Source organism: Scyliorhinus torazame, chromosome 13 (assembly GCF_047496885.1).
Source record: "Scyliorhinus torazame isolate Kashiwa2021f chromosome 13, sScyTor2.1, whole genome shotgun sequence".
In the NCBI taxonomy this organism is placed as follows: Eukaryota; Metazoa; Chordata; class Chondrichthyes; order Carcharhiniformes; family Scyliorhinidae; genus Scyliorhinus; species Scyliorhinus torazame.
The window spans coordinates 31,028,601-31,041,613 of record NC_092719.1 but is presented as its reverse complement, the minus strand read 5'-3'; the positions used below and the strand labels follow the sequence as shown (position 1 = coordinate 31,041,613).

General features: G+C 50.2%; 1 protein-coding gene across 1 annotated transcript in view; it reads right to left on the bottom strand.

Annotated features, from left to right (window-relative positions):
* LOC140387920 (uncharacterized) overlaps positions 1 to 13,013 on the bottom strand; it is a 119,842-nt gene that overhangs the window by 7,219 nt on the left and 99,610 nt on the right. Inside the window, exons 14-16 of the mRNA XM_072471233.1 lie at positions 10,568 to 10,780; positions 2,587 to 2,730; positions 867 to 968 (exon numbers count right to left, since the gene is read on the bottom strand). Of these exons, the coding sequence (XP_072327334.1) occupies positions 867 to 968; positions 2,587 to 2,730; positions 10,568 to 10,780 (459 nt within the window). The remainder of the gene's footprint in view (positions 1 to 866; positions 969 to 2,586; positions 2,731 to 10,567; positions 10,781 to 13,013) is intronic.

Here is a 13,013-nt window from a genome sequence, read left to right as displayed (position 1 = left end):
CTCCAGCCTGCCTGAACAGTTATCTGGCATTCCCAACACTGTGCACCCCCCACTGCAGGAACACCAGGTGATTCTAGAGGGAGTGAGGAGACCCACAGGGTGGGCAATGAGGCGATTCTGATGACTGGCCGTCCCCAGGGTATCCAGTCAGCAGCTGCCAGAGGGTAAAGGACAGATTACTGCACCGTGAATGGTGGGGCACAATGTGGGTCTCCATAAGACCACAATTACTGATGGTCCAGTTTAGTTTTGATACTTTGTCTGGATTTTTCAAAATCACATTCTTTATACAGTTCTTCCTTGAAATGAAAGAAAATGAAAGTCGCTTATTGTCACAAGGAGGCTTCAAATGAAGTTACTGTGAAAAGCCCCTAGTCGCCACATTCCGGCGCCTGTTCGGGGAGGCTGGTACGGGAGGTTTGCCCAACACTGTTTAATAGTTTAGTCCAGATAACATCTGTCCGTGCTGTAAAATGACAAGACAAAAAGAATAGTGAAAGAATCTCACTCCTCTATTCCCCGAACTCTCCAATGTAGCCCATTGCTCCAGTCCTTAATTCTCCCAATCCATTCCTCTAATCCCCTGACTCCTATCGAAGCTCATCCCTCTAATCCACTTACTCTCCCAAAGATCATCCTTTTAATCCCTAACTGTCTCTTTGAAGGCCCATCCATCCATCCAGTCTCCTACCTCTCTCATCGAAGCACATTCCTCTAGTCCCCTAATTTCTCTCATCGAATCCATCCTATTTAGTCTTGTAACTTTCCTATTGAGAGGATTGTATCATTACCACTTGAGATAGAGGTGCTCAAGGCTTTCTGCTTTCCCATGAGGTGTGCTTTCTCTCTGCCTTATGATAACTCACCTGATGCAGGTGCCCTGTGTGAATATCCTGGCTGTGGGTCTGGAGAAATGGACGGTCACCAGGTGATGTTTTGTTCCGGGCAATGGACAGACACTCCTGCACCTGGACAAGGGGAAGGGACGACAGTGACCATGGGCACAGATAAATGCTGGACAGTATTTAAACATTCAAACATTGTAGGGCAACAAGAATATGGGCAACAAATGCTGAACCATGATCAAACTATATATGGCAGTGGGCAGATCCTGTGCACCAAGTCCAGTTCTGGCCACTGAAACATGAGGGAGACATTCAAAGGCTGGAGGAAGAGCCTTGGGGCTATGCTCAATGTCAGGGGTTGAAGTTCAGACTGAATAGAGTCAGGGTTCAACACTGTTCCAATGTCAGTGGTTGGTGTTCATATTGATTGCTGCTGAATGGGGTCTAGGTTACCCACTTAATGATTTTGATGAATGAGGTCCATAAAGGCTCGGTGTGGTCCTGTTAGAATTGGTGATGAACTGGTTGTGTGCCAGATGTTGAGGGAGGAAAGCAATAAAGATGAAAGCAACAAATGGGAAACTTGTGGTGTTGGGGTGGGAGGTGCAGAGTACACAGGTTTTAAAGGGAAGGTGAGAGGAGTAGGACAAGGTGGGATGCTCAGTGACAGTGGTTTGGACAGGGCAAATGGTAAAGCCAAGATGGAGGTTTCATTAACAGGGAAAGTGTCATCAACCTCAGCCTGGCTTCCATCAAAGTCATGACGTTGATGAAATCATCCACAATAAGTTAAAGGATGGCAAGGGCACAAGGACATTGTGGAGGGAAGTGTGGAGAGGGCCAATGATGGCAGACAAGAGGGGGTAGGAACAGGAGTGATCACAGAGGAGTCCAGACGAGAGGTGTAAAGAAAACTGGCTTATTGCCAAACAAACTATTTAAAGAGTATACTTCATGTCCCAGCCGGGTCTACACTCATCTCAAGCTCTCATCTGGGCCTGCTTTTATTTCAGAGTCCTTTAACTCCGTTAATGGGCCCCTCCCCCTCAGCGGGGAAGCTCGTATTCCATGAGGCTCATGGGGAGGCTAATTGGTCCATCCATATAGGCCTCGAGCGGGTTACAACAGAAAGAATAGCCCCCAACAAGCACACCTGGCAGGAAGGCCACCAAGACTGTAGATTGAGGTTGTGGCTCTTGATGAGGATTCAAAAGCCTCAATGGGACTTCTGTCAGTGCCATGGGGGATAGGGGACACACAGAAGGAAGAGCTGTGGGATTATCCATGGGTCTGGGAGGGTCTTGATGTATTCAATTTAAACTCCTTGAATTTTAGCCCCTAAATACTGATTCTCAATCATTTCACACAACAGTTACCATCTCACCATGAGATTTCCCACAAACTGCCTGATTTCACAGCTGCCTATATTGGGAATGGTGCACAGTGGGAGACATGCCTCCTCAACTTCCGGGACCTAGGCCCTGATCGTGGCATGGACACTCAGGTGCATCCCAGCTCCATTGCTCCTTCTGATGTCAGGAACTCCTGACCTGGGAGGAGGTCCAGCTGCAGGATTTCTCATAGTGGCACCAGAGTAGATATGGGACATGATGGAGTTTGTGGCCATTTGGATTGATTTCTGAAGCGTAGGCAGTATTGGAATGGATGAGATTTTTCAGCCTCCACATCCCCGACGTCTGGCCTATTTGTGAGGTTGGTGTCTAGGTCAAGCGCCACTCACCCGCAGTGTCTGCCTCTCCCTATCCCTCTGTCGCCTCTCTCCAGCTTTTCTCTGAGCTAGTGTCAGGCTCCTTATCACACTCTCCTTCTCTTCCTCCGATATGAGTATCATATTCACCTCACGCTGAGGGCCAGTAATGCAAGGCTGTAGGCGAGAGATGGCATCACCCCATAAATCATTGTCACAAATGACCCGAGGAACATTAATCAACCTTATTCAATATACACAAGAGTGTGAGCCCAGAGTATCCAACCTGCTCCCCATCACAGCCTCATATTACAGGCTGTTCCTGACTCTTCTCGCTCTGATGCTGCTCTTTGTGCGAGTCTATATTCTCAATGGTCATTGAACTCCACATCCTGCTCAAAACTGATATTCATAAACTTAGACACTGAACTAAGATGTTTGATGTCATGGCAGCATTGCCAATGGCTCCGAGTAGGTATTCAGGGAGTCCGGTGGTGTAGTCCATGGTGAAGATATGGAATCAGTTGAGGCATTTTAGGGTGGAAGGGATGTCGGTGTTAATGCGCTGTGCGAGAATCATGGGTTTGAGCGGGGGTGGGGGGGGAATGGATAGTGTGTACAGGAGGTGGAGGGAAGTGGGGCTGGTCAAGGTGAGGGATCTGTATTTTGGAGGAAGGATTCGTCAGTCTGGAGGAGCTAAGGGAGAGGGTAGAGCTGCCGAGGGGGAGTGAGTTCAGGTATCTGCAGGTTAGGGACTTTGCGCGAAAGGTCTGGAGGGGGTTCCTTAGGTTGCCGGGATACACCTGCTGGAGCGACTGCTGCTTCCAGATGTGGAAGGGGAGGGAAGAATTGGGGATATATATAAGTGGCTGGGGGAGCAGGGAGGCGAGCGGGTGGTGAAGATCAAGGAGAAATGGGAAGCGGAGTTGGGAATGGAGATTAATTGGGGAGTATGGAGTGAGGCACTGCGAAGGGTGAACGGGGCCTCCTCCTGTGCAAGGATGAGCCTGATACAGTTTAAGGTGGTGCACAGGGTGCATATGACTCAGGCGAGAATGAGTGGGTTCTTTCAGGGGGTAACAGATGAATGTGAGAGGTGTGGGCGGGGGCCAGCGAATCATGCACACATGTTTTGGGGTTGTGAAAAATTGGGAAGATTCTGGGCGGGAGTGTTCGCGGTCTTAGCCAGGATAGTGGAGGAGGAGGTGGACCCGGACCCTTTGGTGGCGATTTGGGGTTTCAGAGAAGCTGGAGTTCATGGAGAGGAGGAAGGCCGATGTCGTGGCCTTCGCCTGACTGATTGCACGGCGGCGAATTTTAAAATACATTAAAAAAAAAGATGTTTGATGTCTGCCAAACTCATGGCCAGAATCTAAACTTCAGTGAAAGGGAAAGGCTGCAATGTTTTGCCCTGAATGGGGGGGAGATGTTCAATAAATATAAGGTGATGCACAATTACCTGCATTGTGCGCAGGTGCTTTATATTTATGTTTCATTTATATTTAAATTATGTAGTTAATATAACCATAGCAACACCTGCGGCTGGTCAACCACATCCAAATGTCAGTAATGAGTGAGCCAGTAAACGGTGCATTATGAAACAATTAATAATCACCAAGAAGAATCTGGATTAATGAGGAAGCAGCACCTTGAGCGATAATGGCACAGTGTGAAAATCAAATCAGTGATGATAACCTGTAGACATTCACTTATTCGTGGCAGCCTCACTGAGATTTTGAACTGCCCACGGGACCCAGAGAAAGCAGTTATCACATGGCCAAGGAATTTGACACGAGGATCAGAAAATACATCAGCCAATCCAGGATCATCTTTCTGGCAAGTTGATGCCAACAATTCACACAAAACATTCATCCAGGAGGTGGGAATTTGCCACCCAACAGACTGCTGGCGATGATCAACACATTTGGAATTGGACGGCTGCGTGTTCACCTTATGGGAGTGAATGGAAATGGCAGCTCACAGTACCACGAGAGGAAGGAGTTTGGACAGATGCTGATCTGTACAATGAGGGAGGACTTGGGGCTCAGTGGATTGCACCCTTGCCTCTGAACCTGAATCTGCAGGTTCGTATCCCACTCACGGGCTTGTTGGCCACGGAAATAGCATTTTTAAAAAAATGTATTTAATTCTAAACGTATTCAAAAAAATACAAAAACATAAATAATCCGGAGAACACACTCCCCAACTCACAGTTTTACAGTTGGTACAAGTTTTTCCCCCTTTTTCATCCCGCCTCCACCTGCGATGATCATCTCCTCGAACATGGCCCTGAACAATCCCCAGCATGCCTCAAAACCCTCCACTGAACCCCTCAATTCAAACTTAATCTTCTCCAACCGGAGGAAGACGTATCGGTCCCCCAGCCAGGCTGCCACCCCTGGTACATAGTACATAGAATATACGGTGCAGAAAGAGGCCATTCGGCCCATCGGGTCTGCACTGACCCACTTAAGCCCTCACATCCACCCTATCTCCGTAACCCAATAACCCCTCATAACCTTTTTTGGTCACTAAGGGCAATTTATCATGGCCAATCCACCTAACCTGGACGTCTTTGGACTGTGGGAGGAAACCGGAGCACCCGGAGGAAACCCACGCAGACACGGGGAGGATGTGCAGACTCCGCACAGACAGTGACCCAGCAGGGAATCGAACCTGGGACTCTGGCGCTGTGAAGCCACAGTGCTAATCACTTGTGCTACCGTGCTGCCCAACGGTAGAACCCACTCATCTTCGTCCGAGCCATGTGCACCCTGTGTACCAGCTTAAACTGCATCAAACTCATCCTTGCACATGAGGAGGTCGAATTCACCCTATGCAGTTCCTCACTCCACACCCTATCTCCCCCCCCACTCCTCCTCCCATTTCTCCTTGATCCTCACCACTGGCGCTCCCTCCTGCTCCCCCAGCCACCCGTATATGTCTCCTATCCTACCCTCCCCTTCCACATCCGGAAGCAGCCACTGCACCAAAAGGGCATATTTCAGCAGCCTGGGAAGCCCTTTCCACACCTTCCATGCAAAGTCCCTCACTTGTAAAAACCTAAATTCACTTCTCTTCAGGAGCTCTAACCTCTCCCACAGCTCCTCTAGACTTACGATCCTCTCTTCCAGATATAAATCCCTCGTCCTCACCAGCCCCACCTCCTGTACATGCCATCCGCTTCCCCCGGCTTAAACCCATGGTTCTCACACAACGGTGTTAACACCGACATCCCCTCCATCCTAAAATATCTCCTCAGCTGGTTCCACACCTTGATCGTGGACTGCACAACCAGGCTCTCCGCATATCTCCTCAGTAGGTGGCACGGTGGCGCAGTGGTTAGCACTCCTGCCTACAGTGCTAAGGACCCAGATTTGATCCCGGCCCCGGGTCACTGTCCATGTGGAATTTACATAGAATTTACAGTGCAGAAGGAGGCCATTCGGCCCATCGAGTCTGCACCGGCTCTTGGAAAGAGCACCCTACCCAAGGTCAACACCTCCACCCTATCCCTATCCCCATAACCCAGTAACCCCACCCAACACTAAGGGCAATTTTGGACACTAAGGGCAATTTCTGATGGCCAATCCACCTAACCTGCACATCTTTGGACTGTGGGAGGAAACCGGAGCACCCGGAGGAAACCCACGCACACACGGGGAGGATGTGCAGACTCCGCACAGACAGTGACCCAAGCCGGAATTGAACCTGGGACCCTGGAGCTGTGAAGCAATTGTGCTATCCACAATGCTACCGTGCTGCCCAGGGAGTTTGCATATTCTCCCTGTGTCTGCGTGGGTCTCACCCCCACAACCCATATTGTGCAGGGTAGGTGAATTCGCCATGATAAATTGGCCCTTAATTGGAAAAAAATAATTGGGTACTCTAAATTTATTTAAAAAAAGAATATCTCCTCGGTGCCACCAGTAGTGCCACTGTCACCATGGCCCTCAGGCTGGACCCCCTACAGGACTCTTCCTCCATCCGAACCCATTCTAACCCCTCTCCTTCCCACCACCACCTCATTTTCTCCACATTCGCTGCCCAGTAATAATGCAGCAGATTTGGTAACACCAACCCCCCTTTCTGCCTCTTCTCTACAGCAGGGCTCTCTTAACGCTTGGCACCTTCCACGTCCATAAAAACTCTGAAATGACTGTGTATCCAACTTCCGGAAAAAGTTCTTCGGAATAAAGATCGCGAGCATCTGAAATATTTTTTTGAAAAAAATAAATTTAAAGTAGCCAATTATTTTTTTCTCCAATTAAAGGGTAATTTAGTATGGCCAATCCACTTACCCTGCACATCTTTGGGTTGTGGGGGTGAAACCCACGCAGACACGGGGAGAATGTGCAAACTCCACACGGATAGTGACCCAGAGCCGGGATCGAACCCGGGTCCTCAGCGCTGTAGGAGCATCAGAAATATAAATAGGAACCTTGGCATGTTCATTCATTTTCTCCACTTGGACCCTACCCACCAGTGTCAGGTGCAGTGTATCCTACCTCCTAAAGTCCTCCTTTATCTCCTCCACCAACATTGTTAAGTTCCACTTATGCAGTGTCACCCACTCCCCCATCACCTGGATCCCCAGACACTTAAATCTATCCCTGGCTACCCTAAATGGCAACCCCCCTAAATTAGCTCCCCGACCCGCCTCATTCACCGGGAAACACCTTGTTTTTTCCCACATTCAACTTATAAACCGAAAAAGCCCCAAACCTCTCTAATAGGCTCATAATCCTCCCCATACTCTCCAATGGGTCCGTCACATATAACAGCAGGTCGTCCGCATACAGCGATACCCAGTGCTCTCTACTCCCCTTCCTAACCCCCTGCCACTCTGCTGACCCCCTAAGGCCATCGCCAAGGGCCACACCCTTGCCTTGTTCCCCTCCCAAAACTCTGTGCTTATCTCATTGTTCAGTACACTCGCCACCGGGGCCACGTACAGCAGACGCACCCATGCCACAAACTTCGGCCCAAACCCAATCTTTCCAGAACCTCAAACAGGTACTGCCCCTCCACCCGATCAAATGCCTTCTCTGCGTCCATAGACACCACCACGTCCGGGGTCATGATCACATTCACTAGTCGCCTTGTATTACTTGAGAGTTGCCTGCCCTTCACAAAGCCCATTTGACCGCCTGGAACCACCCCCGGGACGTATCCTTCCATCCTCCCCACCACTGGCCACCAATCGCTGGCTTTTAAAGCAGTCCAAGGCAATCCAGCAGCACGGTTCAATTCCTGTACCAGCCTCCCTGAACAGGCGCCGGAATGTGGCGACTAGGGGCTTTTCACAGTAACTTAATTTGAAGCCTACTTGTGACAATAAGCAATTTTCATTTCATTCATTTCATTAACTTAGCCAACACTTTCACGTCCGAATTCAACAGTGATATGGGCCAGATTCTAGCGGTCCTTCCCCTTCTCCAGTGCCTCGCTAAATGTTCCCAGCAGTGTGGTGCTACCTTCGTTCAAACTCCGTATAAAATTCCGCCGAGTAACCGTCCAGCCCCGGGGCCTTCCCCACCTTCATCTCTCTTATGCTTTCCATTACCTCTCTCAGCCTTAGAGGCTCCTCTAGTGCCTGTCTTCTCACCTCATCCAGCTCATCTAAGAACCGCCCCATATCCCCTTCCTCACTCCCCGGATCCGCCCTGTACAATTCGTCATAATATTCCCTGAACATCTCATTTATCTTCCCTGGCTCCGACACCACCTCCCCCGTCCCAGTCCGTACCCTCAAGATTTCCTTGTACGCAGCCTGCCTCCGGCATTCCTTCTCTTCATATTCATATTGCATTCCCCTCACCCTCTGTAGCTGCCCAACAACTCTTCTTGTCGTCAACCTGTCCGACTGCCCCTGTAACTTATTTCTCTTCGCTAACCCCTCCATGGTGGGGGTACCTCGAGTACTCCCTATCTATCTCAACTACCTTGCCCAATAATGGTTTGTATTCCTCTCTCCTTTTCCTATCTCCATGCGCCTTGAACAAGATAATCTCCCCGAACCACCCCCTTTAATGCCTCCTAGAATGTGGTCTCCGATACCCCCCATTTTGGTTCAACTCCACGTCGTCCTTAATCACCGACCGCACCTTATTGCAAAACCCCCTGTCCGCTAACAGCCCTGAGTCTAGCCGCTATCCCTCCCTCTGCTCCCATTCCAAACTAAGTCGAACCTCCAGCCAGCGCGGCGCATGGTCCGAGATTGCTATTCCGCATACTCCACCCCCACCAACGCCACACGGCTCACCACAAAAAAATCAATTCTGAAGTATACCTAACATGTGCGAGAAGGAGTACTCCCTCCCTGCCGGGTTCATACACCTCCACAGGTCCACCTTACCCATCCTTTCCATAAACCCTCCCTGCTCCTTTGCCAATCGCAGCCTTTCCATTGACCTGGGGCTCGACCTGTCCACTCTCGGCTCCAGCACACAAATAATGTCCCCTCCCATAGTCAACTGATCTGTGGCCAAGTCCGAAATTGATCCCAGCAACCCATTCATAAACTCCACATTGTCCCAGTTCGGTGCGTATCCATTCATTAGCACCACCGGCATCCCCTCCAACACCCCACTCACTATCGCGTATCTCCCACACGGGCCCCTCACTTCCTTCGCACTCACAAACCTCATCTTTTTACTCAGCAAAATGGTCACCCCCCGAGATGTTGAGTCAAACCCCGAGTGAAATACCTCACCCACCCATCCCTTTCTCAGCCTGACCTGGTCCCTCACGCAGAGGTGCGTCTCCTGCAGAAAGACCAACCCTGCCTTCAGACTCGTTAGGTGCGCAAAGGCCTGAGATCTCTTCACCGACCAGTTTAGTCCCTGCACGTTCCATGTTACGAGCCTTACTGGAGACCTGCGCCTCCACTCTCCTCTACTGTCTGCCATCCTCCCTACCGATTCTGTCCCCTTTAATTTCACCCTAACCCGGGCCCATCCAAGATGGCGGAAATAGCGTTCATAGCATGATTCAACAGGTTGGTAATCAACCTGCTAATCCTTCCAACACTTGCCCAAAATTCACCAAACGGAAGAAAAGTGTACGTGAAAATATAAGACAAAGATTCTTGAGAATGAATGGAAAGTGGTCGGTCTAATTTGGAAGCTACACTTGGGTGATATGTGCAACACAATAAACACATCAGTGAGCCTGTAAACCATGGAACAGAGCATGATAGGGAATCACACGCCTGACAAATGAAAGTGTTGTGTGACTGACGTCAATGTAAGATTATTACGTTACTGACAAGAATACGAATGGTTAAAATCTAACTTTATTATAAGAAAGTAATATCCAACCTTGTAGTTTATTAACACTTAACTTTACTATTCTACAAAGAAGGATATGTATGAAAGTGGGAAACTTAGAGGTTGGGCATGTTGGAGAAAAGTTGTAAAGGGATTCTGGGAGTTCGCATCAAGTTTTAAAAGAGCTTATTTGTAGCAAATGGACAAGGCTGATAGTGAAAAGATGCTTGTCTCTCTCTACCAGACACCTGAACCCTGGCATATGGAAGCATCAAAATACAAAGGACATTATTTACGTAAATAATTTACACGGGTGAAGGATGGGTAAATTGCAAAACTGCCAGAATACAGGATGCTCTGAGTTTGCCTTCTTGGCAGTGGAGAGGGAGACCATCCAGAGACAGGAACATAAGAAGGCAGGGGACAAAGGAGAGAAAGAGAGAGGGGGGGTCAAAGTCCAAAAGATCAACACTGTGAGAAAAGCCATTTTGTGCACGCAACCATCCAGACATTGACACGGGATTATATTCTGCGTTAAAGTGTAAATCACCATCCAAGTTTATTTACATAATTTATCTGACAACCTTGTGCAGTAAAGTTGATTCACAACAAAGCTTTGCTGCCAAAATTCTCCCTCCCTTAAATGGGTGCAAAGATCCCCAATCATACATCACAGAGTAACACTGATGTAACTTTGTTCTGAATATCCACCTGGAACTGGGTGATGAAAACTTGCCTCTTACCAACTCTCTAGGCCTCCTGTCCTCTATGGGAGGTTGCTCATCTGGTTCCTGGTCGTGCTTTCCTTTTGCTCCACATTCTTCAGACACGCTGCGTGCTGACTCTTCATCTCGTGGAAGGAGCGGATCATTTTTTTCTTGCCGTGATTGGCTTGAGGGGAGACAAATGACATTTTCTCCCTGTTCCTCTACTTTCTGGGCATCAGAAATTGGATCCTTTCAAGATGCAAAACAAATTTAGAAGCTCAAGAATCTTAGCAGAGTCTTCAATCTCACCTTTCCTCCCATCAAACAGGAGGATACATCATTCAGCAGGCAGTGACGCCCCTTGCTCCTCCATATCCTGGTATGAGTGGAGGAGATGTATTGGCTAAAAACCTCCACTCCATCCTCCACGCAACACACAGATGTGCACAGCAAGAACCAGAGAAATGGTGAGGGCACAGGCCAGTTTTGGAATGTTTTAGTAAACTGGGTACACAAGAAGATCCCAGTGAGCAGAGTGTGAGCAAGGGGCAGTATACAGGAGGAACAGAAACCCTTCTCTGTGCGTGTAAACCACTGACCCACTTTCTCACCATATCTCTGGACCCCATCAACACCCACTCCTGAAAATTTGAACTGTACTCTGCCCCCACCCCCTAGCCCTAACCTCCACTCCCCTGAAGGTGCTGACTCTCTCTCTCCCTCACCTGAAGGTGCTGACTCTCTCCCTCACCTGAAGGTGCTGACTCTCTCTCTCTCCCCTGAAGGTGCTGACTCTCTCCCCCTCCCCTAAAGGTGCTGACTCTCCCTCCCCTGAAGGTGCTGACTCTCTCCCCCTCCCCTGAAGGTGTTGACTCTCTCCCTCACCTGAAGGTGCTGACTCTCTCTCCCTCCCCTGAAGGTGCTGACTCTCTCCCTCACCTGAAGGTGCTGACTCTCTCTCTCTCCCCTGAAGGTGCTGACTCTCTCCCCCTCCCCTGAAGGTGCTGACTCTCCCTCCCCTGAAGGTGCTGACTCTCTCCTCCTCCCCTGAAGGTGCTGACTCTCCCTCCCCTGAAGGTGCTGACTCTCTCTCCCTCCCCTGAAGGTGCTGACTCTCCCTCCCCTGAAGGTGCTGACTCTCTCTCCCTCCCCTGAAGGTGCTGACTCTCTCCCTCCCCTGAAGGTGCTGACTCTCTCTCCCTCCCCTGAAGGTGCTGACTCTCCCTCCCCTGAAGGTGCTGACTCTCTCTCCCTCCCCTGAAGGTGCTGACTCTCTCCCCCTCCCCTGAAGGTGCTGACTCTCTCCCCCTCCCCTGAAGGTGCTGACTCTCTCCCCCTCCCCTGAAGGTGCTGACTCTCTCTCCCTCCCCTGAAGGTGCTGACTCTCTCTCCCTCCCCTGAAGGTGCTGACTCTCTCCCCCTCCCCTGAAGGTGCTGACTCTCTCTCCCTCCCCTGGAGGTGCTGACTCTCTCCCCCTCCCCTGAAGGTGCTGACTCTCTCTCCCTCCCCTGAAGGTGCTGACACTCTCTCTCCCTCCGACCTGCTTCTGTATGTATCGGACCCAATAGAGGGGATGGAAGAAATCATGAGGATTCATAGGGAATTTCACCGGTTTTCGGGGTATAAACTAAATATGGGGAAAAGTGAGATGTTTGCGGTCCAGGCGAGGGGACAGGAGAGGCGATTGGGGGAGCTGCCATTTAGATTAGTAAAGGAAAGCTTTAGGTATCTAGGCATTCAAGTGGCGCGGGAATGGGACCGGCTGCAAAATTAAATCTGGCCCGACTAGTAGACCAAATGAAGGATAGTTTTCGGAGATGGGATGCGCTTCCGTTGTCACTGGCTGGGAGGGTGCAGACAGTGAAGATGACGGTCCTCCCGAGGTTCCTGTTTGTATTTCAGTGTCTCCCCATCTTTATTCCGCGTTCCTTTTTTAAACGAGTCAACAAAGTGATCACTGGCTTCATTTGGGTGGGCAAGACCCCTCGAGTAAGGAAGGTAATGCTTGAGCGGAGTCGGGGAGAGGGCGGGCTGGCGCTGCCAAATTTTAGTAACTATTACTGGGTGGCGAATATAGCCATGGTCAGGAAGTGGGCGGTGGGGGAGGGGTTGGCATGGGAGCGTATGGAGGTGGCTTCATGCAAGGGCACCAGTCTGGGGCGTTGGTAACTGCGCCTCTGCCTCGGCACGGTACTCCACCAGCCCTGTGGTGGTGGCAGCCCTGAGAGTCTGGGGGCAATGGAGGAGACATGTGGGAGCAGAGGGAGCATCGGTCTGGGCCCCAAGCTGATAATCACCGGTTTGCCCCGGGGAGTATGGACGGGGGGTGGGGGGGGGGGGTTCCGGTTATGGCAGAGAGCAGGGGTTGGGAGGATGGGGGATATGTTCATAGAGGGGAGCTTTCCGAGTTTGGGTTGGCGAGGGGAAACAAATTCAGGTATCTGCAGGTGCGGGACGTCCTACGTAAACAGGTGTCAACCT